Source organism: Oncorhynchus masou, chromosome 8 (genome assembly GCF_036934945.1).
Source record: "Oncorhynchus masou masou isolate Uvic2021 chromosome 8, UVic_Omas_1.1, whole genome shotgun sequence".
NCBI classification, from domain to species: Eukaryota; Metazoa; Chordata; class Actinopteri; order Salmoniformes; family Salmonidae; genus Oncorhynchus; species Oncorhynchus masou.
This window is the reverse complement of record NC_088219.1, coordinates 28,502,087-28,529,219: the sequence shown is the minus strand read 5'-3', so window position 1 is coordinate 28,529,219 and position 27,133 is coordinate 28,502,087. Positions and strand designations below refer to the sequence as shown.

The 27,133-nt window shown below is 43.3% G+C and overlaps 1 protein-coding gene across 1 annotated transcript; it reads right to left on the bottom strand.

The window, feature by feature from the left end:
* Positions 1-2: 2 nt before the first annotated feature.
* LOC135544491 (taperin-like) lies at positions 3-27,133 on the bottom strand. Its single transcript, XM_064972142.1, has 4 exons — positions 24,902-27,133; positions 3,780-3,981; positions 2,882-3,006; positions 3-2,720 (listed from the first exon to the last, which is right to left on the bottom strand). Exons 1-4 carry the CDS (start codon positions 27,092-27,094, stop codon positions 2,658-2,660), a joined length of 2,583 nt encoding a protein of 860 aa, XP_064828214.1. The 5' UTR covers positions 27,095-27,133; the 3' UTR covers positions 3-2,657.

The window sequence follows — 27,133 nt, the reverse complement described above, 5'->3', positions numbered from 1 at the left end:
CCTTCAAGGCTTCATCTATTTATTGAGCTTTTATTTGTACAGTTCTGACATCTTTTTTTGCCCAAAGCGTTAACAAGTACACATTTTACAGTAAGCACATCTCTTTGATGCTGGAGATTTAGACAGAGGAAGAGAAAAACAAGATGAGATGGGGCTTCTAGCTACAGTATGACAGACAAGTACTGTTTCTTCTCAACAGGACCAGACAAATAGGACAATTATCAATCTTTCAAGTGAATCAGTCTTCATCACGATAATAGCCATCTCAGTCTTGCTTGTGTCACATACAGTATGACCACTGGAACATCCAATGATACAGCCCTGGCTTTTGGGCCTCCGCTTTGATGAAAGCCAACATTAGAAGCGCATGATTCCCAGGAAAATCTGTCTGTCTCCTTAGGGATTTGGTCCTCAAAGGCAGCAGTTAGCACAAATGAATGGCATGCGTGCTCTGTATGCTGTGTGAGATTGATCGAAGGACTAACAGTAGACATTAACCAGGGATCATGCTCTGGTCTTCCAATAACGTTTCAAGGTTGTGGCAAAGATTTTAAGAGATCATGGCATTATTGGGCAGTGCATTCTTCATATTCACCTATTTCTATCTGATGAGATGATACATACATGGATTGATGAGCACCTCTTTCACCTTCACTGTATTTCTTCTGAGGTGCAAAACAAAGCTAATACAATGACAGTGCAAATGGAAGTACAATCTTGACAAAACATAATCCAAGTCTGTCTAATCATGATACAGTATACAGAAAAATGTAGCCTCCCAATAGCGCAGTGCTTTTGTGTCTGTCTGTTCAATCTAAACCTGTTCTTTTGATTGAAGATATGAAGAAAAAAAAGCCCTAAGAGATGCAAGTAATAAATTATTTGTATGAAAACATCATTGTAGATTATAGAAACGACATCAATACTGGCCAAAGGAGAACATTGGAACAGTATGAGAATGCGAGTGGTGCCCAACACAGCAATAGGTGGAACACTTGAGTCAATTGGCATTTTAAGAAAAATTCTTTCGAAGACATGGGAGCAACCTTAAAATAAAAAAAGCTTTTTACTTCTTAATCTTTCACCACAGGTCTTAGATATACACACAATCATTAGTTTCATAATCAATGTCGTCTTCATTACAAAAATGGACCAGCTCACGCTCTATGGAACGTGAAGGTTTATGAGGTCAGGCTGTAAAGGTCAAAAGATATTCAATGGTCAATGTGAAGGAAACACACATACGGCCATGAGGACGCACCCTTCCCTTCTATACCAGCTATTTGATCCATATACTATACACGAACGAGTCTCTGGCAAGCAAACTTCAACATTAAGAGGATAACTCAAGCTTTCACAAACCAACGTGCTGGAATGGGTTCTCTCAATATTTGCTATTCGTGGTTTATGTTGGACATTTTTATCTTTCACACTTGGTGTTCAAACATTAACACTGAAAAGGGGAAATTGTTCTAATAACATAGTAGACAGTGAGTCTAACACCAAGGCATTTATACTCTATGCTTCTTGACATGAAGCTTCTCTCAGAAGATATTCATAGTATAAAATGTCCTGCCAAGGCAATCTTTTAAGCAGTGCATCGCAGATCTTTGATGATAAAACATTAAATTGAGTAGGTCTACAGAGCTTTGCATAATCTTAAAAGGGGGAAGTGTTAAAGTTTGCTTGCTCCTGAAGTCTCCAACACAGCATTGTTGTAAGGAAACATACAAAACTAAAAGCATACAGTACGAGGAACCAAGTCAATAGAAATCAGAACATGCAGGTACAAAACAACAATAAACTAGGCTTGTGGCACCCTTTCAGTCTATAGTTTTTTATTTTATTTGTCTGCCATCCCCTACGGAGTGTGGAGTCCTGGGACTCCAGGACACGATAACGCCGAGTCTCTTCTTCACCATGATAAGGACGGGCACTGATGGCTTCCTTGTTTTGAAGGAATTTGGTCACTTACCTTCACAAGGTGATCTCCTCCACTACATACATCCCCTTCAGAAGGACACATGGAGACCATAAAATACATTATGTATATTATGACATTATTGATGGGAGACACAAAGGCTGCGTTTAAACAGGCTGTCCAATTCTGATCTTTTTTTTCCACTAAAATTGGTCTTTCGACCAATCAGATCAGCTCTGAAAAAGATCTGATGTGATTGTTCAAAAGACTAATTAAAGGGAGAAAAGAAATAAGGATTGGGCTGCCCGTAAAACACAGCCTTAGAGACATTGAGGCAGACAGATTGGCTTCTTCTGGAGACCATAAGCCTGGGAAACCGCATTATAATGCATGTTTATCTTGAAAACAAGATTTATTTTGACAATCAAATAGTCTGTCAGATCTGGTTCAGACTTCACTGCTCAATGGCAGTCAATGAAAGTAGGCGGAGGTGGAGAGGAAAGACAGATCAACTGTACAGGTAAGGTGAGGACAGTCCAGCTGCTTGAATCTGTGGTGGTTGATTGGTTGGTTAGTTGATGTCAGTGTCAAACTAAACTTGAAAAAGAGGAGTGCTTTGAAGTGCGTTTTGATGTCCAGTTCTGTTAAGTCTCACTGGTCCCAGGTGGGGGTTGTGGTTCCGGCTGCTGGTTCTGGTACTGGAGGGCAGTGGTCAGTCCTGTTTGGTCCAGGCAAATCAGAAGTACAGCGCAGGTTCACTGTTGAAGTCTGACAGAGAGGAGCTATCTGCTGGGGTGAGCTAAGAGATCGATAGGGAATGAAGAGCAGGGAAAGGGTGGGAAAACATTTAGCTACCTTTGTAAATCATGTGCTGGTAGGTAAATCTTATAGTGTACAAGTATCCCTGTACAAGTTAAGGTTGATGAATGAATGCATCAGTACTTTAAAAAGAAGCCTCACCATAACTTCCTCTGACATCTGTGCGTGCTGGGAATTGGTGTCCCCCTGGTAAACAGGGTCATCAAGCTTATGTTCTTGCCAGGTGTTAAAATCCACAGTGTGCCTGGGAATGTAACTGGACAGATCTGAAGACATAGGAAACGGGGCAAAGACCAATGTAAATCTGTAGCACAATGGGAATACATATTCTGCATGAATTCTTTCAAGAACATAAGCATGAGCTCATGTACGGGTTAGTTAAAGAATGGCAATAAGCTGTGTAATATATAACTAATGTATAGACATACTGCATGGCTACTGTTGATCAATTTTATGGGAGAGCAGATAAACTTGTTCAGTTGCATCACACTAAAAGATTGCTGAATTGACTGCTCCTGAGTGGCACAGCGATCTAAGGCACTGCATCTCAGTGCTAGAGGTGTCACTACAGACCCTGGTTCGATTCTAGGCTATATCATAACTGGCCGTGATCGGGAGTCCCAATTGGCTAGTGTCGTTAGGGTTTGGCCGGGGTAGGCCGTCATTGTAAATAAGAATTTGTTCTTAACTGACTTGACAAATAAAAATGAAATAACAAATAAAAGCAGAGTTCCTATTTGTTTTGATGTAAAGCTAACTCTGACCAGTAGGTGTCTCCCATGCTACATTATAACCTTGAGCAGTTCAGCACCATTCAGCCACTTCCAGATTACTAATAAATTGGACAGAATTAATTTCTCTCCCTTTCCTTATCTTACCCTCCTCACCATGAGAATAGGTTTCGCTTAGTCTGTTCAATTCATTTTCCTCTAACCATTTATCCTTCTCACTCCTCCAATTCCATCCCCTCTCTCATCCTCTCATGCTATCCATTTCCTGCTTTCCTTTCCCCCTCCCCCATTCCCTCTAGTTCTCTCACCAGTGCTGTTGCTGGTGTGAGATGGGGAACTGGTGAAGCTTGGACGAGGGATGTGGATACGGCCCACCATGCTGGGCTTATCTTCCTCTTCTCCTCCCTTCACGTCCTCCTCATCCTCCTCTTCTTCGCTGTCCCATACGCTGCTCTCGGAGGGGTACTCATAGGTGCTTTGGATGCTCGATTCATTGAATGAGATATTCAGCTGAAAGAGGGGGAACGGAGGAGAAGTGACTCAGTGTGTAAACATTCAAAACATAAAAGACTGGTTAAATGCTAGGACTGTTGTCTTTAGGATTTAGTGCTATGAATTGAATATATATATATCAGGTAATTTCAGCACTTTTAATTAGTAAGTGCAGCAGAGGGAAATGTCTGCTTCAGTTTAATTAAATGTACAAAGCCTGATATCATTAGGCTAACTCTATGCTTGGGATTTCCCATAGCTTGCCACAAGAAGCATTTGTTCATCAGCACTACAGTACTAGTTCAGTAATAACAGTGCCCCCCCGGTTTATTGTGCATACTTAACTTTACCTGCCTATGATGACAGAATCATTATGACCACAAAACAATAAAGCATTTTGTTTCCTTATTTCTTATCATTAAAATCAGGCTGGCCTACTTTGATTGGATGCATTTCTACACCAGAATTGTATGTATGTATGCATGCATGCATGTGTACATGAACCAAACTGAACCCAAGCACAAGATCTTTATTGATTGGGATTACCTTAAAAAAGGCACATGTCATTTATGATAATCTGTTCTTGACCTGTGAGTTTAATTTCCCAGTTTCTGTCTCTAGTACCATAGCACAGGGCAGGTGGCAGCCTTGCAGGGGCTGCTGGCATTGTGATTGACGGCTGGAGAGCTCGTAAAAAAAAAAAAAAAAAATCTCCATTTGGCAACACTCCAGCGTTCTACAAACATGCCACCGTGGGGTGAGACTGTTGCGATATGTTGCGGAACACGACTGTCAACTTCACAACAGCAAACAATGATCTTAAGGCTTAAAGAAGCTCTAAAGAATGTTCAACTTCAATGTCCAATAAGTTGTGACAATTAAGAGTACAATGCAGACAGTGCACACAGTGTACTGCTGTGTCTCCCAGGAGTCAGCTGATATCAGTGCTGAGGATCTGATGTACCCCTCTCCCCCATCCCCTTCAGTAGGCACTGCTCTAAATCACCCCTAATCTCCATCACATAGCCCAGCCCTTACCCTTCTCTAACCCCTACCCCAGCTCCAGTCTGGCCTGCTAGACTTATGGATATAGGGGCCAGACAGGGAAATCTAAAATGTACACGGGCTAAGCATTGCGTCAATGCAACCACAAAAGATTAAAACTTTTCTCCTCTACTGACAGAATTTACAAGATGGATTAAACTGTTCTAAAATGGCTTCCCTTTGATCAATATTATAATTTTGTCGAATCAAAATTGGGAATAGGCTCTACCTCATCCCCTTCAAATAGCACAATGCTTTCTCAAACTTGTCAATTGATGAAACACAAATCATTTGCTTCTTATTGCCTTAGAGGTCATCGCTAATTTGGGAAGTGCTTTAAAAAAATATTTACTTGTAGTGCAGTCAGCTAATCATTAAAACACGTGCTTTGAGTGAAGGGAAAGGCTAGGGCTGTAGAATATGGGCAAAACATTGCGATTTGACGTGCAATAATCGATCAAAACACTTGGGTGAACTGATGGAGTCACAGAAATAGAATGACTTGTCTTAACAAGCGAAGTGGAATGCGGCATTGTCTTGTCCAATTTGTAAGTCGCTCTGGATAAGAGCGTCTGCTAAATGACTTAAATGTAAATGTAATGTAAATGTTGGAACAATCAGTTGACCTAACAGAACAACATGCAAACCTATAGCGAGGAGTAGTAACTGCGCTGCTTGAGTGGGTGGGGCTTGGAGAAGAAAATATACTAGAAAAATGGACATGCTGAGATGAGTTTCAAAATATTGCGTGCGATATGGATATTGATGTGAATTTGATCAATTGTGCAGCGTCAGGAAAGGGCTAGCTAGCAGAGTTAAGTTGTGACACGTCCAGGAAAGTGTACCACCACCTATAGCGAGTCACTATCAGTGGATACTTTGAACATTTGTACTTATTTAATACGTACCTTGTACCTACGCTTGTCATGTGTAACTACAGAACTTTTCTTTGGGTGCTGATATCCTTTATAAAAAACTAGTGGCTTCAAAACATGCACTACCATTCCATACTTAATGTTATTTAACCTGTACTTTGACGGAGTCATGCTGAGAAGGTCTCTTTTACAGATACAAAAAAGCACTGTTTTACATTAAGGCAAAACAGATTCAAAATCATAGAAAAACACATTCCTCAGTAAAGGAAAAAAGGTCCTCAATGAGCCATCTGAATTGCCTTAGAGGCACCAAATCAGAGTTTGTGATTATTCCACAAGTAAGGTGAAAAGAACTAAAACTAAAAGCAAATTTATCTAACTCAATAGAGATCGAAGAGTTAGCCATCCCCGAGACCGGGTCTGGTAGCTCGTACGTCTGTAGATTAATAACGAAGTAAGGTATGGCAGGTTTATGCAAGACGGCTGTATAAACAAAAAGAGTACAATGCATTGATCTACGAGACTTCAAGGTAGGGCCAGCCTTCTTTCTGGTACAGAATGCCGTGGTGTATACTGAACCTATCGCCCGTAATAAAGTTACTATAAACGGTGTCCAATAGCTTCAATGCAGTGGCAGCTGCATTAATAGACAATCTATAACTAGTATCAATGTTGACTGAATTTGTTTTCTGCTATTTGACAAAATGCATAACCTGTTCATATACAGGAATGCTTACTATGTACCTGTACTTGTCCTGATTGTTATAGAGTGGTCAGTGAGAGTTGGAATCCATATTTTTTACTACCAAAAAAATACATTAACAGAGACACCTTGGCAGAGGTCGGGTAAAATAGTAATCTTTAAAAGGTAAGCGTTAAAGAATGGACTTTAAAAAAAAGTAGACTGATAGTGACTATGTAGTTGGCAGTAAACTCTTCTGGATGTGTCAGTGTATGACTAAGAAGAGAAAGATTTGTCAAATGTATTGTTAGGGATACTGTAGATATATACCTAGAAAATAAGGCTGGGAATTGCCAGGGCCCTCACGATACTTAGATGCAGACATGTATTGCTATTCTCACAATGCTATATGTACTGCGATTCGAAACTGGGGTTTTATAGGGCTGGGCGATAAGGCCGAAATATATCACAATATTTTTCACATTGATGATGGCACAGGGTTATGTTTTTGAATAATAATTTAAAAAATATATTAAAAGGTCAGTGCACACAAGGGGCACTATTTGTTCCCATACCCCAGTGAGGCAGGGGCCCCTGAGCTTTAGGGAGGCCCCAACCAAAACTGTATTGAAAACGATATCATGGGTATTTCAAAATACCCCAGCATTAAAGTATACCGCCCAAGCCAAAAACACTTTAATTCTGTGATCCTATCATACAGTTGCTGTGTGTTTGGCCTCAAATGGCCATGGCTGATCCAAAATGACAGCCATGGCCTATCAGTGACAACGACCAAATGAGGTGCACAAATACTATTATTTTGGGGCACATAAATCCATTCCTTTGGAGTCTAAAACCATATCACTGGATCTCTAGCCCCAAAAGCACCATCAGCTCTGTCTAAAACCCTCCATCTCACCCAAGGTTCCTGCTCAAATTAATGTCCTGCTTTAGGAGTCTTCATGCCAGAGGAGTGTATCAATAAAATCAGACTAGCCGCTGGGTTAGCTTCCTCTCTGTGTAGATCTGGGCTGAGACTTCAAGGCTGCCCCCCCCCCCTCTCGCTCTGCCCACCCGTGGCTATGAAGGCCTGTATTATTGAAGCAGAAGCGATTGCCCTCCTCCTCTCTGGGCACTGAGACAGGCCAACAGAGGGCCGATTCAGGCCCCAGACTCTTCCCATTCACCAATGCACACTTCAGCAGGACGGAGACCACAGAACCGGATTGTTTGAGCACTCTCGCTCTCCAATAATGGGACAATGACCAAGAAATGACTCAGCGGAAGAGAAATGGCCAATTTGAGTATGTTTGGTGTTGGTTGTTCGTGATTTTTTCCCTCAAGAGAGTAGTGAGAGTGTATAATTGTGGTGTGTTGAATATCATGTTGTTTCTTTGTTTGCAAATCTTTGTGCGGGAGAGAACGAGAACAAGCGAGAAGGAGTAACAAAACAAGAGAGGGAGAGAAAAAGCAACAGAGGGAGAGCGTGGGTTGTCTGTATGAATGTGCCTTGGCAAATAGGCGAGATGGGAATCGAGACAGAATTGAAGTTTTACAGGCCACCCAAACATGCTCTGTCTTAGTTTGGTTGAGGGTAGAGAGAGACATGTTGCCCACTGACAGACGCACAGTAACACACACAAGCGAGGGTAGAGTCTGGTCGAGTTCCTCCAGTCTGGCAGCAGATTGGAGGGGAGCGCTGCTGTGGAAGTTGGGAAGGAGCTACAGCAGCAGTAAGTACAGGGTTTGTGTGGGTGTGTTGTGATAGGAGAGGGAGGGAGGGAGGGATTGCCTTGTTAATGCCTCTCATTGAGGTGTGGGACAGACTGACCAGATGCCTGATTAAAGCTAATCTCCTGCCAGGCAGTTGCAATTAGAATCCTACTACACCCGAGGACCCAGGCAGCCACGCACATACATTGTCACATAAGGAAAGAGGAGATTGAGCATGGATTGGAGTTACTCCACTAAATCACCCACCTAAAAATGCACAATTCAATTCCAATTTTGAACAAGACTCAAAAAAGGAAAACCATCTCTGCTAAACGGAATATAAAATAGCAGCAGGAATAATTTGTTTCTGAACTCAAACAAGCATTAGAAAATCTTAGGGCTGGTAGAATTACTGGAGAAATCATGTAAATAACCATTTCTGATGAATACTGTGATGAAAATAAAGTAACCAACATAAATAACCATTTGAACATGTTATTTATTGTTTTAAATTGTGGAACGAACAGCTGACTGAAGACTGGACAGTGGGCATTTGTGAGAAAAACAGTCCTAATGTTGGAAACACGCAGCTTTATGTTGTCACCCAGAATCCAGTTTCTTTTCCAAGCTATAGCGCACAATATTTAACATAAAGTATGTTTTTTAAAGAACCAAGAGTTGTCTGCTTTGTGTTTTCCTTTTTTTCGAAGAAAAATCAGGTATCGTAGGATTGCGATACTGGTATCGTGACAACCCTACTCAAGAGTGTGAGTCACTCCTCCACAGTTTGCCCTTTGTAGCTGTGTGTCTCGGTCGGTCGGTCCGACCATTTGTGTGTGCGTACCCCTGTTGGGCAGAGAATAAAGGTGTCTCTCTCCAGGCTATCATAGAGGGATTACAGTGTTATGAAGCTGAAGTGAGTCAGACAGAGAGAGGGAGGGACGATATTACAAAGTGTTTGTTTGCTGCAGTGTGAGTTGTCTCTTAGATACAGTCGAAGAAAGAGTGAGTGTACGGGTGAGAGATGCCAAATGAATGACAAAAGTGAGCTACTGTGCCCAGCCCCAATTAAGAGGAATGAAATGCAGAAATATGAGTCTCAATATGAATCATCCACTACTTAATTACAATGTCAAAGCTAAGGTGAATATAAGACTGGAGTAAGAATGTACACAGTGCCTTCAGAAAGTATTCACACTCCTAGACTTTCCACATTTTGTTGTTTCAGCCTAGATTTAAAATTCATGAAATTGAGATTTGTGCCACTGGCCTACACACAATACCCCATAATGTCAAAGTGGAATTATGTTTTTAGAAATGTTTTCAAAATAAAACCTGAAATGTCTTGGGTCAATAAGTATTCAACCCCTTTTATGGCAAGCCTAAATAAGTTTGGGAGTAAAGATGTGCTTAACAACTCGCATGGACTCCCTAATAGTGAGTAACAGGATTTTCGAATGACTACCTTGTCTCTGTACCCCACACATACATAATTATCTGTAAGGTCCCTCAGTCGAGCAGTGCTTTTCAAACAGATTCAACCACAAAGAACAGGGAGGTTTTCCAATGTCTCACAAAGGGCACCTATTTGTAGATGGGTAAAAAAATAAAAAATAAAAATACATAGAATATCCCTTTGAGCATGGTGAACAAGACTCAAGTTATTAACTACATTTTGGATGCTGTGTCAATACACCCAGTCACAACAAAGATACAGGCATCCTTCCTAACTCAGTTGCTGTTGAGGAAGGAAACCACTCCGGGATTTCGCCATGAGGCCAATGATGACTTCAAAACAGAGTTTAATGGCTGTGATAGGAGAAAACTGAGGATGGATGAACAACATTGCTGTTAGTCCACAATACGAACTTAATTGAAAGAGTTAAAAGGAAAAGGAAGAATTAAAACATATTTAAAAAAATGGCTCCTGTTTGCAACAAGGCCCTAAAGTAAAACTGCAAAAGAAATGTACTTTTTGTCTTGTATAAAAAAACGTTATGTTTGGGGGAAATCCAGCACAACACATCACTGAGTATCAGTTTCATATTATCAAGCATGGTGGAGCTGCATCATGTTATGGGTATGCTTGTCATCAGCAACGACTGGTGAGTTTCTTTAGGATAAAAATAAAAGCTAAGCACAGGCAAAATCCTAAAGGAAAAACTGGTTCAGTCTGCTTTCCAACAGACAAATTCACATTTCAGCAGGACAATAACCTAAAACAAGGCCAAATGTTCTATAACACCTACTCATTCAAGGGTTTTTCTTTATTTTTACTATTTTCTACACTGTAGAATCATAGTGAAAACATCAAAACTATGAAATACCACATCTGGAATCATGTAGTTACCAAAAAAAAAGTGTAAAATCAAAATATATTTGAGATTTTTCAAATAGCCACCCTTTGCCTTGACAGCTTTGCAACACTCTTGGCATTCTCTCAACCAGCTTCATGAGGTCACCTGGAATGCATTTAAATTAACAGGTGTACCTTAAGTCAATTTGTGGAATTTCTTTCCTTCTTATGGCATTTTTGCCAGTCAGTTGTGTTGTGACAAGATAGGGCTATTTGGTAAAAGACCTTGCCATAATATGGACTTGAACAGCTCAAATAAGGAAAGAGAAACAGTCCATCATTACTTTAAGACATGAAGGTCACTCAATCCGGAAAATGTCAAGAACTTTGAAAATTTCTTCAAGTGCAGTCGCAAAAACCATCAAGCACTATGATGAAACTGTCTCTCATGAGGACCGCCACAGGAAACGAATACCCAGAGTTACCTCTGCTGCAGAGGATAAGTTCATTAGAGTTACCAGCCTCAGAAATTGCAGCCCAAATAAATGCTTCACAGAGTTCAAGTAACAGACACATCTCAGAGGAGACTGTAAAATCAGGCTTTCATGGTCAAATTGCTAGGGGAAAAAATATCACTAGTAAAGGACATAATAAAGAAGAGTTGCTTGGGTCAAAATATGAGCAACGCACATTAGACCGGTGGAAATCTGTCCTTTTGTCTGATGAGTCCAAATGGGAGATTTTTGGTTCCAACCGCCGTGTCTTTGTGAGACGTGGTGTGGGTGAACGGATGACCTCCACGTGTAATTCCCATCATAAAGCATGGAGGAAGAGGTGTTATAGTGTCACCAGAAAATCATCCCCACACCATCTGTGATTTATTTAGAATTCAAGGCACACTTAACCAGCACAGCTTCCGCAGCATTCTGCATTCGATACGCCGTCCCATCTGGTTTGAGCTAATTGGGACTAACATTTGTTTTTCAACAAGACAATGACCCAACACACCTCTAGGTGGTATATGGGCTATTCTACCAAGAAGGAAAGTGATGTAGTGCTGCATCAGATGACCTGGCCTCCACAATCACACCTAACCAAATTGAGATGAGTTGGATCGCAGTGAAAGAAAAGCAGCCAACAAGAGCTCAGCATATATGGGAACTCCTTCAAGACTTTTGGAAAAGCATTCCAGGTGAAGCTGAGAGTGTGCAAAGCTGTCATCAAGGCAAAGGGCGGCTATTCAAAGAAACTCAAATATAAAATGTATTTTGATTTGTTTAACACTTTTTGGTTACTAGATGGGTCCATGTGTTATTTCATCGTGTTAATGTCTTCACTATTATTCTACCATGTAGAAAATTGTAGAAAGAAAAACCCTTGAATGAGCAGGTGTTCTAAAACTTTTCACAGGTAGTGTACACTAGAGTCTGTTACCACGAAGACAGTGAATGTTACTCAGTGGACAAGGTATAGTTGGAAAAAAAGACAAACCCATTTTCATCCCACTTCGTATTTTTTTTTGTCAAGTGGTGTGAACACTTTCTGCAACAATTTCCATGATTTTACAGAGTTAAAATCTATATAAATAATTGGTCAATTGAAATAAAGTCATTCGGCCCGAATCTATAGATTTCACACAAGCGGGAATACAGATTAGAGGTCGACAGATTATGATTTTTCAACGCCGATACCGATACTTGGAGGACCAAAAAAGCCGACACCGATTAATTGGACAATTTATTTTATAATTTGTAATAATGACAATTACAACAATACTGAATGAACACTTATTTTAACTTAATATAATACATAAATAAAATCAATTTAGCCTCATAAATAATGAAACATGTTCAATTTGGTTTAAATAATGCAAAACAAAAGTGTTGGAGAAGAAAGTAAAAGTACAATATGTGCTATGTAAGAAAGCTAACGTTTCAGTTCTTTGCTCAGAACATGAGAACACATGAAATTTGGTGGTTCCTTTAAACATGAGTCTTCAATATTCCCAGTTAAACTTCTTAAGGTTGTAGTTATTATAGGAATCATAGGACTATTTCCCTCTATACCATTTGTATTTCATTAATCTTTGACTATTGGATGTTCTTATAGGCACTTTACTATTGCCAGTGTAACAGTAAAGCTTACGTCCCTCACCTCGCTCCTCCCTGGGCTCGAACCAGGAACACAGCGACAACAGCCACTCTCGAAGCAGCGTTACCCATGCAGAGCAAGGGAAACAACCACAGGCTCAGACCGAGTGACATTTGAAACGCTATTAGTGTGCGCTAACGGGCTCCCGAGATGAGGCTGGTGTAACCGAAGTCTCATCTCGGGAGTTGATAGGCTTAGTCATAAACAGCGCAATGCTTGACACACAACGAAGAGCTGCTGGCAAAACGCACGAAAGTAATGTTTACGCGCCTGCTTCTGCCTACCACCGCTCAGTCAGATAATTGTATACTCAGTCAGATATGCAACGCACGACACGCTAGATAATATCTAGTAATATCAACCATGTGTAGTTAACTAGTGATTATGATTGATTGTTTTTTATAAGATAAGTTTAATGCTAGCTAGCAACTTATCTTGGCTTACTGCATTCGCGTAACAGGCAGTCTCCTTGTGGAGTGCAACGAGAGAGAGGCAGGTCTTTATTGCGTTGGACTAGTAAACTGTAAGGTTGCAAGATTGGATCCCCCGAGCTGACAAGGTGAAAATCTGTCGTTCTGCCCCTTAACGAGGCAGTTAACCCACCGTTCCTAGGCCATCATTGAAAATAAGAATGTGTTCTTAATGGACTTGCCTAGTTAAAAAGATTAAATAAAAAGGTGTACAAAAAAAATGTATAATAAAATAAAAATTGGCAAAATTGGTGTCCAAATATACAGCTTTCCGATTGTTATGAAAACTTGATATCGGCCCCAATTAAAATTGGTTGACCTCTAAAACAGATACCTTAAAAAAAGGCGTGGATCAGAAAACAAGTCCATAAAAGTGAGACCACCATTTGCTTCATGCAGAGCAACACATTTCCTTCGCATAGAGAGTTGATCAGGCTGTTGATTGTGGCCTGTGGAATGTTGACCCACTCCTCTTCATTGGCTGTTGCTGGATATTGGCGGGAACTGGAACATGCGGGGCAATAACGTCAATCCAGAGCATCCCAAACAAGCTCAATGGGTGACACGTCTGGTGAATATGCAGACCATGGAAGAAGTGGGACATTTTCAGCTTCCAGGAATAGTGCACAGATCCTTGTGACATTGGGCCGTGCATTATCATACTGAAACATTAGGTGATGGAGGCGGATGAATGGCACGACAATTGACCTCAGGACCTTATTGTCCGTGGCTTATGCCTGTCCATACCATTGCCCCCTTGTGGCGGTTGGGTTCTCTGCTCACAACGTTGACATCAGCAAACCGCTCACCCACATGACACCATACACATGGTCTACGGTTTTGAAGCTGGTTGGACATACTGCCCAATTCTCTAAAACAAATCTCTTATGGTAGAAAAATTGACATTAAATTATCTGGCAACAGCTCTGGTGGACATTCCTGCAGTCACAGCATGCCAATTGCACTGTTCCCTCAACTTGAGACATCTATGGCATTGTGTTGTGAGAGAAAACGTGCACGTTTTAGAGTGGCCTTTTATTGTCCACAGCACAATGTGTACCTGTGTAATGATCATGCTGTTTAATCAGCTCATATATGCCACAACTGTCAAGTGGATGGATTATCTTGGCAAAGTGATGTAAACACAGGAGTGTAAACAAATTTGTGCACAAAATTTGAACATACACGTGGACACCCCTTCAAATTAGTAGATTCGGCTATTTCAGCCACACCCCTTGCTGACATTGCTCCCGAGTGGCGCAGCAGTCTAAGGTACTGAATCTCAGTGCTGGAGATGTCACAACAGACCCTGGTTCGATTCCAGGCTGTATCACAACCGGCTGAGATTGGGAGTCCCATAGGGCGGCGCACAATTGGCCCAGCGTTGTCTGGGTTAGGCAGTCATTGTAAATAATAAATTGTTCTTAACTGACTTGCCTAGTTAGATAAAAGGTCAAATAAAATGAAATGTTTAGCGCAATGCAATCTCCGTAGACAAACATTGGCAATAGAATGGCCCGTACTGAAGAGCTCAGTGACTTTCAACTTCAACCGTCATAGGATGCCACCTTCCTGACAAGTCAGTTCATCAAATTTTTGCCCTGCTAGAACTGCCCCGGTGAACTATAAGTGCTGTTATTGTGAAGTGGAAACGTCTAGGAGCAACAATGGCCCAGCCGCACAGTGGCAGGACACACAAGCTCAGAGAACAGGACCGCAGAGTCCTAAAGCACGTACAAATTGTATGTCCTCGGTTGCAACACTCACTAGAGTTCCAAACTGCTTCTGGAAGCAACGTCAGCACAAGACCTGTTCGTCAGGAGCTTCGCGAAATGGGTTTCCATGGCCGAGCAGCCTCACAAGCCTAATATCACCATGCGCAATGCCAAGCGACGGTTGGAGTGGTGTAAAGCTCACCGCCATTTGACTCTGGAGAAGTGGAAACACGTTCTCTGGAGTGAAGAATCGCACTTCACCATCTGGCAGTCTGATGGACTAATCTGGGTTTGGCGGATGCCAGGAGAACGCTACCTTCCCGAATGCTTATTGCCAAGTGTAAAGTTTGGGGGAGGAAGAATAATGATCTGGGGCTGTTTTTCATGGTTCGGGCTAGGCCCCTTAGTTCCAGTGGGGTCTGAATACTTTTGCAAGGCACTGTATGTGAGGGAGTGAGAGAGGAAGTGGAGTACAAGCAGGCTGTACAGGGCTGAGCGAGGGAAAGAGAGAGAGGAACAGGCATGCTACTAGAGAGACAGACCGTATTATATATGCTCATTGAAAAAGGGAGAAACAGGGCAGTGTGAGAGAGAATTAACAGAGTGTGATCTTACACTTAACACAGAAACACTTAGTACAAGAATAACCCACAGCACACAATGGCACCACAGACATGGGTGAGAAAGACTAATTACATGTGGTTGGCGCTGTAGCTGTCAGTGGGTTAGAGGGGAATTTGAATATTATTTGTTTGTATATAAATAGACATTAGAACTGAACACCCACAGTGTGACATATACAGTCCGGCACGATTATCTACAAGAACACAATGAGGGCTCTATTTTTGGCTGGCAGTAAGCCAGCGCAATAGTCACACGCGCTCGCTTGCTATTTCGACCTGTTAAAGCCAGAGCTCTTCTGTTTTAAAACCCTAGCACCAGGACGGGTAATTTTATATGAGCTCACTTGCACAGATGTGACAATATCTGAGGTGTGTCCTTAAAAACGTGCCAAAGTGCCAATTTTAGACAGCGCTGGTGGGGATATTTAAAAACCAATCAAATGCTGGTCTTAGCAGTAACGCGGTTGGTTATGACCAGTGGTGACTCATCATTCAAGGAAGGTGGGGCACAGCCGTGATTGGTTCCTTGTTCTGTCACTCATGGGGACATTAAGTCACTGCAAAGTCTACAGGGAAGCTAAAGAATTCAAGCCCCTTGGGTGCTGCCATAGAGTTACAATGGAAGCGCCCATCCAAGAAAGCTCAAGCTCATTGGCCACAGATAAAATGACGTTAAATCTACAGTAGCTTTGATTGGACTGATCTTAGTTGGCAAGCTTGCAGTCATCATCATGAATCAAGTCGGCAATCTACTGGCAAATCCTTTTCAATCCTTGACATATGAAGAGAAATTATGGATAAAACATATCGGTGCTCATCGGCCATTGGGCATAAACATTACACAGCAAGTTGAAAATTCAAACAATGAGTGGTTTGGAAGGAATCAGTGGTTAACTGCAAGCATTGCATAGCAATCACTAACCTGCTACTTAGTGGAGTGGGTGTGTGGTCCAAGTCTGGGTTTATGATTCTCTTTTCCAAGCTTAAAAAGATAAAACATTCACATTCCATGGGCCAGAAAAGGCTGAATATATTGGCTATGCTGTCAATCCAGCATGACTTCTACCGCATTCAAAAACTGGAAACTCGGAACTGGGAAATCTCAGACTTCAATGGGAACTCTTGGGGGGGGGGGGGGGGGGTGAGCTCCAACCGGGAACATACATTTTCAACAGTCATCCATGTCAGAATTCCAAGTCGGGAACTCAGGCCTCTTTCTGGAGCCCCGACCTGAAGATCACTGACGTCATGTTTCAACCTTGCCCCCCAAGAGTTCCAGGTTGTCTTGACAGCACCATAAATCCAGAGATGACAAAATTTGATGACAAAATCTGCCCACAAAGGACCGCCGCGCCACCTTCCTGGTCAAGTGAGCACAGCACAACAAGGTGAGTCCAAAAATATATTGTATGTTGCTGCATAAATGTAATATGCCAGGGAGATATGTATACTATAGCTAAGAAAGTAGAACTAAGTGTATGTTGTGTAATAAGCTGTTATTAGCCCATGTGCCTCACTAATAATTTGGAATATTTTCCCCTCATAACTTAGCCTACTGTTCTGACTTGGTGGTGCACATGTAGCCTATAACCTGTTTTAGAGAAATGTAATCATCTAATATTGTAAGAGCTTTCATTGTCTGCTTACATGCTCCTTTTTTATCCTACGGTTCTGACTTGGTGTACAGGGAGAACACTAAGAATGGCCTATGTCCTGAATTCTATCGCTGTACATTTCAAAATAGTTACATTGACTACATCCATCTTAGCTCACTCATTAATTTCTTAATCTAAATTACTGATTGCCTCTTCGCTGCTCGTCGTCCCCTTATGCCTTAGTTGGTACATCTCAATTGTCATTAGAAACCACATTTGTTTTAGCAAGTCAGCCATATCGACTATATATTTTTTTTAAGTCAGTAAATGAGGCTGAATGAACTGTTGATGCCAGACAAGGCTCCGCTGATAGCCAGGTGTAGCAGTAAGGATTCACTCCATTGTGCTGAAAAGAAAGCTCTGCTGTTGAGACAGCTTTTTGTAGTCCCGACAACTTTTTGTGGGCACCATTTGTCCCTGTTATAGTGCAATTAATGTATTGTTAAGATGTGTGGCTTTGCTGGCATGTATCTAAAACAGTTGTTTTTTTGCCCGACCAAGATTTACATGCTAAAATCCCCACTGGCTATGACCAATTTTTACAGCGGAAGCGCAACCTATCCAGCCGTGATGCTCGTTACTGTAGCCGATGCTATTTAATAAACTGTATCAATCAACAATGGACTAGGAAGAGAATATTCCGTGCCCCCAGTCGAATTGGAGTGGATGACAATGCGAAGACCATCAATAACCTACAGAACTTGAGACAACGGCATGCAGAATTAAGCCATGAAACACACTGATTGACCAGTGAGTGGCCAAGCCCTCGTCACACCTATCACTTATTTATCAAAACCCAGCCCCTTCGCTCCACCGCCAGCCTTTGCGCTCATAATTCCTGCAGTGAAAATAGCCCACATTTTTCTGACACACCCCTTGGTCCTACAGCCCTACCGCCAGAGCTAAGACATACCATTATGTTAGGCTTGTTAAATACAGCCCTCAGAGGTGGTGATATTAATAGGTGCCGTTCCATCTACCCACCTGACATGATCTCGCCATCTTGTTTTATACACCTCTGAAACCACCTCTGCAGAATTCTGTCCATCCTGTTCTCAAACACTTTCTCTTCCCTTTTCCCCTCTTAAAATCTCTGACACACGCACACACAGGGGTCAGGCCTGAATTAAAACATGACAATGGCACTTTGCTGACAAATCCAATTACAGTGACTAGCGGGGCTGTAAAAGTGACATGGGGCTGTATGAGTCTGTGTGTGTGTGTGTGTGTGTCTGTGCTAGAAGTGGGACAATAAACGTAAAATTATCGACACCGACCATACATCGCAACCATTTTGCTGATATCTTTCATTACAATAAGAAGCCTATAATATAGAATTTGTGAAGGTTATGCATGTGAAGGTTATGCATGTGATATGTGTGTGTCTGTGTGCCCCATCATCCTGTTGGCATGTCCCCATTTCATTCGTCCCGTTTCTCACTCTGCCCGCTCAGGCTCACAGAAGAACCCTGCAGCCAGATAACACTTACTGGAAATGTCACGCTCGTCACAGGCGCACCAGAATTAAGCTGTGGCCCCAGTATCAATGGCATACTTACACCTCTCCATGTGTCCAGAGGGAAACACTGTTCTACGCTGCAGTAGCTGCACATTAAACACAGACCTACTGGAGAAGCACAGGCAGGCATGCTTGAGACAGTGAGACAGATGCTGAGGAGAGTGACTTAAACGATTCATCTAAACTGCACTGCGCCTCTTGGGTATGAGAAACACACAAAAAAGGCACACACACAGTCAAGGAGGGAGCATCGAGAGAACAAACAGGGAGGAGTGCAGGAGAAAACGAAGACGTTAAGGTAAGAAGGAGAGAAGGGTGTGGTTACAGAAAGTATGATGAGGGACGAGGAGTGACTCGATGTGGTAAATAATTAAAATACAATGGACTTTCACACTTCGAGCCCAAGAACACGATAAGAATGTAGGAGTAAGGGACCTCCCATGTGTCACAGCGGTCTAAGGCACTGCATCACAGTGCTAGAGGCATCACTACAGATCCAGGTTCGAGGCCCATGAGTGGCAGTTTAATTATAGCACTTGATTGTTTTTGCGACTGCACTTTAAGAAACTTCCAAAGTTCTTGACATTTTCCGTATTGACTGACCTTCATGTCTTAAAGTAATGGACTGATTTTCTTTTTCGAGCTGTTCTTGACATAATATGGACTTCTTCTACAAAAATAGGGCTATCTTCTGTATACCACCCCTACCTTGTCACAACACAACTGATTGGCTCAAACACATTAATCAGTGGTCTAAGGCACTGCATAACAGTTGCTTGCTGTGCCACTAAAGATCCTGGTTCAAGTCCAGGCTCTGTCGCAGACGGCCGCGACTGGGAGACCCATGGAGCGGCGCACAAATTGACCCAGCGTCGTCCGGGTTAGGGGAAGGTTTGGCCGGCAGGGATGCCCTGAGGCGGGCCGTGCACGCTGACACGATCGCACGGTGTTTCCTCCGACACATTGGTGTGGCTGGCTTCCGGGTTAAGCGGGCATTGTGTCAAGAAGCAGTGCGGCTTGGTTGGGTCGTGCTTCGGAGGACGCATGGCTCTAGACTGTCGCCTCTCCCGAGTTCGTACAGAAGTTGCAGTGATGAGACAAGACTAACTACCAATTGGCTACTACACAAACAAAACATAAAATACTGGCTCGCATGAGGACCGCCACAGGAAAGGAAGACCCAGAGTTCTCTCTGCTGCAGAGTTCAAGTAACAGACACATCAACAGTTCAGAGGAGTCTGTGTGAATCAGAAACCACGACTAAAAGGACACCAAAAAGAGATTAGCTTGGGCCAAGAAACACGAGCAATGGACATTAGACCAGTGGAAATCTGTCCTTTTGTCTGATGAGTCTAAATTGAGATTTTTTTGTTCCAACTGCTGTGTCTTTGTGAGACACCGCAAAGCATGGAGGTGGTGGTGTGGGGGTGCTTTGCTGGTGACACTGATTTATTTAGAATTCAAGGCACACCTAACCAGCATGGCTACCACAGCATTATGCAACGATACGCCATCCCATCTGGTTTGCGCTTAGTGGGACTATCATTTGTTTTTCAACAGGACAATGACCCAACAAACCTCCAAGCTGTGTAAGGGCTATCTGACCCAGGAGGAGAGTGATTGAGTGCTGCACCAGATGACATGGCCTCCACAATCACCTGACCTCAACCCAATTGAGACGGTTTGGGATGCGTTGGACCGCAGAGTGAAGGAAAAGCATGTAGGAACTCCTTCAAGACTGTTGAAAAAGCATTCCAGGTGAAGCTGGTTGAGAGAATGCCAAGAAAGTGCCAAGCTGTCATCAAGGCAAAGGATGGCTATTTGAAGAATTAAAAATATATTTGGATTGTTTAATACTTATCTGGTTACTACATGATTCCATATGTTATTCCGTAGAAAATAAAGAAAACCCTTGAATGAATAGGTGTCCAAACTTTTGACTGGTACTGTGTGTATGTGTGTATGTGTGTATGGTATGGTATGGTATGGTATGGTATGGTATGGTAATGTTGGTATGTATGTATGTACCAAAAAAAGCCGATAAAATAAAATCGGCCCATTTAATCTATTTGTAATAATGACAATACTGAATGAACACTTATTTTAACTTAATATAATACATCAATAAAATCAATTTAGCCTCAAATAAATAATGAAACATGTTCAATTTGGTTTAAATAATGCAAAAACAAAGTGTTGGAGAAGAAAGTAAAAGTGCAATATGTGCCATGTAAGAAAGCTAACGTTTAAGTTCCTTGTTCAAAACATGAGAACATATGAAATCTGGTGGTTCCTTTTAACATGAGTCTTCAATATTCCCAGGTAAGAAGTTTTAGGTTGTAGATATTATAGGAATTATTGGATTATTTCTCTCTATACCATTTGTATTTCATATACCTTTGACTATTAGATGTTCTTATAGGCACTTTAGTATTGCCAGTGTAATAGTATAGCTTCCGTCCCTCTCCTCGCTCCTCCCTGGGCTCGAACCAGCAACACAACGACAACAGCCACCATCGAAGCAGCGTTACCCATGCAGAGCAACAACTACTAGAAGGCTCAGAGCGAGTGATGTTTGAAACGCTATTTGCGTGGGCTAACTAGCTAGCCATTTCCCTTCGGCCTCATCTCGGGAGTTGATAGGCTTGAAGTCATAAACAGTGCAATGCTTGACGCACAACGAAGAGCTGCTGGCAAAACGCACAAAAGTTCTGTTTGAATGAATGTTTACACACCTGCTTCTGCCTACCACCGCTCATTCAGATACTTAGATGCTCAGTCAGATTATATGCAACGCAGGACACGCTAGATAATATCTAGTAATGTCATCAACCATGTGTAGTTTTTTTTAACCTTTATTTAACTAGGCAAGTCAGTTAAGAACAAATTCTTATTTTCAATGACGGCCTAGGAACAGTGGGTTAACTGTTCAGGGGCAGAACAACAGATTTGTACCTTGTCAGCTCGGGGGTTTGAACTTGCAACCTTCCAGTTACTAGTCCAACGCTCTAACCACTAGGCTACCCTGCCAATAGGCTACCCAGTTAACTAGTGATTATGATTGATTGTTTTTTATAGGATATGTTTAATGCTAGCTAGCAACTCATCTTGGCTTACTGCATTTGCGTGATAAGTCTCCTTGTTAATGGACTAGTTAACTGTAAGGTTGCAAGATTGGTTCCCAACAAGGTCAAAATAGTTAATATAGGCCGTCATTTTTTTAAATAGTTAAATAAAAGGTATAAAATAAAAATCTATATATTTTTTTTAATCGGCGCCCAAAAATACCGATTTCGGATTGTTATGAAAACATAAAATCGTCCCCAATTAAATCGGCCATTCCGATTAAAATCGGTCGACCTCTCGTATGCACACACGCGCACTACATTTTATTAATTTAGATTACGCTCTTATTCAGAGCAACTTAAAAAGGAGCAATTAGGGTTGCGTTGCTTACGTGCATATCAGATGTTTCACCAAGTCAGCTTGAGGATTCAAGCCAGCGACCTTTTGGTTACTGGCCCAACGCTCTCAACCACTAGGCTACCTGCTGCCGACAGCATGGGTCTAAACTGTAGTAGCCTATACTACTCATCAGCAATCCCATATCCGGATAACAGGTCCTAAACTCAACAGTAATGAACAGTAAACAAACCGGGCTGACAGACAGCTGCTACCTGATCAGCCTGGAAGACAAACAGACGTTATGAGTGTACCATCGGACAGCCAACACAGCTGACAGTCACAGGCCCCTCCACTCACTTCCTGATGCCGAGTGACATGACCTTCTGCTGAGACAACAATATGATGATTCCTCTAGAAATGGGGAAGCGAGCTAGAGGTTTTAAGTGGGACTGCAATTTTATGTTTACTGATCGATAAATATGGAATTCAGTGCAAAAGAGACAGGGATCAAAACATTTTAAAAGGTTATACGTTTTCAGCGATACGTTTCTGGAAAAGGTTTAGGCCTTATTATGAGAGGCATGTACATTTGAAAATAGACGAATCCTTTAGGCTACGACCAGAACATCTCGTTAGTACAGCCAGGAGCTTACCTCTATGGGTATTTAGGTTAAATTGGGTATTATCAGCTTGTCACAGGCTACTTTCCATTTGAACCAAGGTTATTCACAAGTTGAATACAGTATTTGTAGTCTGGAATGACTGGCATTACTACCACACAACAACTGTACTTGACAGAACTGCACAGTCACCAAACATCAACTTGAAGACATAATTACCTAATGTGTTGTATCAATTACACAGCTGAACAGGGCAAGGCCCAGGCCTTCCACTGAGCAAACACATGGAAATGGCAACATGGATATGGAGAAAGAACATAAACGGCAAGAATGGTCTCTGCCTGTTACGTCACAAACACATGGGCTGTCTCCTGTTTCCCATACTAGCTGGTCACCAACCTCACAAACAACCAGCCACTCCTCTCCTTTCCATTGTCATGTCTTCCTGCCAGCTCCATCTCTATTCAATGACAGGGAAGTACCATGTAGTAGACCTTACGAGAAAATACAACAAAAGCCGTTCTAAAAAGGTACTGAACACTAGTCTATAACCATGTTATTAGGGCGAGACACTTTGTAACACAATCCATTATGATTCACAGAGAATCTAGGCCAATTGAATTATATACTCAATCTAGGCATGCACCATACTTTAAGGACTTCCTAGATTTCTCCTTATGCAAATCAAACTGGTGCAGTGTAAAAGCTCCACTTGACCTTCATAAGCAACTATCACTCTTTGAAGAGAAGATCAAACAAACAAAACAGGAAAGGAGCAGGGGACAAGATTGATTATCCAACACAAAGAATACATGGTCACAGTTGGACTAGGTACACGTAAGGGCCTTATTTGAGTGAGTCAAAGATCTGAGAGCGCAGCAGAGATTTAACGCCAACATTCTGCGGAATCAACACAACAAAACAGTACAACCTTTAGAACTGAACCAGCAACCATGGCCAATAAATGAGGGAGTGGAAGTTATTTTGAGAAACTTAAGAGCCTAGTAGGAGGCGATACACTGTTCAAGTTCTTCTCTCATCATATTGATGCATGTGAAAAAATATATCCGGCAAGCTCAGTACCTCTTAAAATTTGAATGGGAAAAAGAGCATACATAAAAATAAATTATACTGAAAAGGAAACCAAACTCAGCCAGGCTGGTCTCACATAGCCAAGGAATTCCACACAAATAACATAGGCCTACACTTGATGCTTTTGTAATTGCTTCCGGCCCTGCCCTAGCTTCAAAACCAGAGAAACCTTGGTCATGTGAAATGACTGGGAGGAGAAGCATGCATGCTCAAACAACAAAGGCGAGGGAATTCATTGAACCCAAACTTAGTACGCCTAATGAATTCAAAAGGGTTCAGAGGACAAAAACACTGAACGCTTCCGAGGGGCCTGGCCTCATTACTGCCTGTGTTCTCTATCTGGCCAGGGACAAACAACGACACACACGCTCGACCTGGTTGGGTGTGACCGGAGCTGAGGTTGAAAGGAGTGAGGGCAGGAGACGGCTAATACCTAGAGACCAAAGGATTAGGATACGACAGAGACAGTGCTGCACTGCCAAGTACGTAGGATAGATCTCAGGTAAATGCCAATAAACACTGATCTCCATCTTGGGGGGGGGACATTCAATTCATAAATTGAAATGTATAGGAGGGGTATGAAAGGAAATAGTATTGATTCCAACCCTGGTCACAAAAACACCAACATCTCCATGCTGCAAACCATGTTGAAGACTGGTGCTATGAACAGCGGCTTCTGCCTTGTTCAATCGTACTACTAAAGATGCAATAGATCCTGTAGCGTTAGGAGAATGTGATGTTGAATATCGCACATTTCAGCAACAGGGACCCGTTTTAGATACACTAAGCAATCTACAAAGGCATGCCGTAATGATTGTAAATCAGACCTTGTTCTCAACTTGCCTACCTGGTTAAAGGTGAAAAAATATAATTTTTTTAAATGAGATGGGCAGAAAAACAGCCCTAAATTATATGCTTAGCCTAGTCCATTGATTTGCATACACACAGTGTTGAATTATACTAAATGACAAATCTTGGAGAAATTAATTAATGAGTGTTACGTTATCGGTGTAAAAAGAGCTCTGCTGATGTTCACTTGATGTATAATAGAAGTACTCAGTTGGGCATCATCTCTCACCTTTTTGCCAGTGGAGCCTGTCTTGGTCAGGCAGGAGCGTCCCAGGGACTGGTACCCACCGATGACCTCGATATCCTCCACGGCAGGGTAGCGCTTCTTCAGTAGGGAGCCCAACTGGGAGTAAGGGGCCTGTGGTGGCGTGGAGAGCGTCTGGGCCCCTCCGGAGGGCTCCTGGGGCTCTGGAGAGCCAGGCTGAGGCTCTGACTTACGTTTAGGCACCACAGTGAAGGTATTCCCCTTCCGCCTCTGCACCACTGGAGTGGGGCTGGGGGCAACGGGCTGTGAGGGGTCCACGTCTATGTCATCTATGTTGGTGACAGGTAGCTGGTCAGCAGGGGCTTCCTCTGGAGGTGGCGACTGGACAGAAGGGACTGGGAAGGGTGCTGGAGGGGAGGGGGTCGCAGTGATGGTGGGTGGGTCTGGTTTGGTTAGCCCGGCTGCCCTCACCTCATCCCGTTCTTCCACTTTACTCTTGGAGACTGCTGGGTTGGGTGGAGGGGTGACAGGGGTTGGCACTCCTAGAGTGGGCATCTCTGCCACTCTCTGGGAGGGAGGAGACTTAATTGGGCTGGAGGGGGCCGTGCTGCCCGGGGAGGCGGCGGCTCTGTGGCGTTTGGGGAAGACTGTGAAGGAGTTGCGGGACTGGAGACGCAGGTTGGCAAGGGCACGGGCCTGGATGTCCCCGGCAGGCAGCAGGGAGAGGTCAGGGCGGGGTGAGGGGCAGATCTCGAATCCAGGCGAGGGGGGAGACATCGGAGGCGTGGTGGGACTGGCAGGGGACTCGACACGGCTGGTATCCGGAGAGAATGGCACCTTGGGTTTGGAGGGCACCTCTGTGCTCTCCCAGTCTCTCTCTCGGAAAGGCTTGGTCTGGGACCCCTCTGCCTCCTCTATGGGGTTGACCACCACACTGCGGCCCCCACTCACCTCAAAATGCTGGCGGTAGGAAGACACTGACTGAGCGGGTCCAGCAGAGCAAGTGGTGCTGTCAGGCTCACAGAGAGGGGGCTGTGGCTTTGGTTTGGAAGGCTGGGAGCTGAGGAAGACTGAGGATGACAACTGTGCGTTACCTAGGGTGCGGACTGGTGAGCTAGGCTGGGCTTGTGACTTGTATTTTGGCACCAGATCTGGCTGTGGCTTGGGTCGTTGTCTTGGCCTGCTTGAACTGGTTTCCAAGTCCAGGAGGTTCTCTGTGCTGCGAGACTTGGGTTGCAATTTTCCATAGTTGCTGTCGAATTTCTGCAGCATGCGGCTCACCCTGCCATGACCCTCTCCTGTCTCGAATGCGGCCTCGTGACCAGGACGACCCAACGTGCTCAAATTCTCCTCGCTCCGGCTTAGTGCGGTGTCATATATGACCACCTCCTTTGCCCGTATCTCGGTAACCCCACTGCCTCTCCGGTCCAAGAGGTCGTTGAGGGAGCTGGAACTGCTCCCATTCTGCTGCAGATAAGACTCGCTTTTTATTCCACTCGCCTCCGGAAAGTAATCCGGATCGGATTCTATGATAATGATATTCTCAGCGCGTATAGTCCGAATTCCAGGAACACTGCCATACAATTCCAGTATGTGCTGAACTGGACGAGTGGCGTTCTCTCTGTCCTGTTGTTTCTTTCGCTCCTTCTCCAGTTTGATGAAGGGGTTCTCCTGCAATGGGCCTAGACTGTCCTGCAGAACCAGGCTTTCCTGTCCCTCGCCATCGCTTACCGTTTTCTCCGAGTCATAAGGGTCGGTGGCAGTCCAGGGGTCTTTGTTTGTTTTCACCGGCGAGAGCTCTGGGGACGTGGGGGCGCTGCCACGCTTGCCTGCAAAATGCTGGCTCGCTGGAGTGATGGTGTAGTTCCGAACTGAATTAGCACTGGTTCCATAGTCTGTTTTTGAGGCGCTGCTGTTTCCCGTTACTTCGCCATTAACCCGCGATAAGATCGCGCTTGGGCAAGGCTCAGTTGCACCTGCTCCAGACGCGCCGCCCTTTGCTTTCCTCCGCTCGAGAATCTCTCGTTTCCAGGCCGGCATCCTCGGGCTCTCCTGCCCAGCCTCCTGGCGGAGCACACGGACTTCTCCTCCAACAGACATTTTGGGGAGAAATTGAATATCTCCGGGGTTTGGGAGATGGAGTTCCCGGATTGGGAAGGAAAGCTGTATCCTCTGTGTGTCGCTGTACCTGCAGCGCCGATTATAGTATACACACATACATCCCCACGGTCTTTTTCAGTCTTTCTCCGTTCTTCT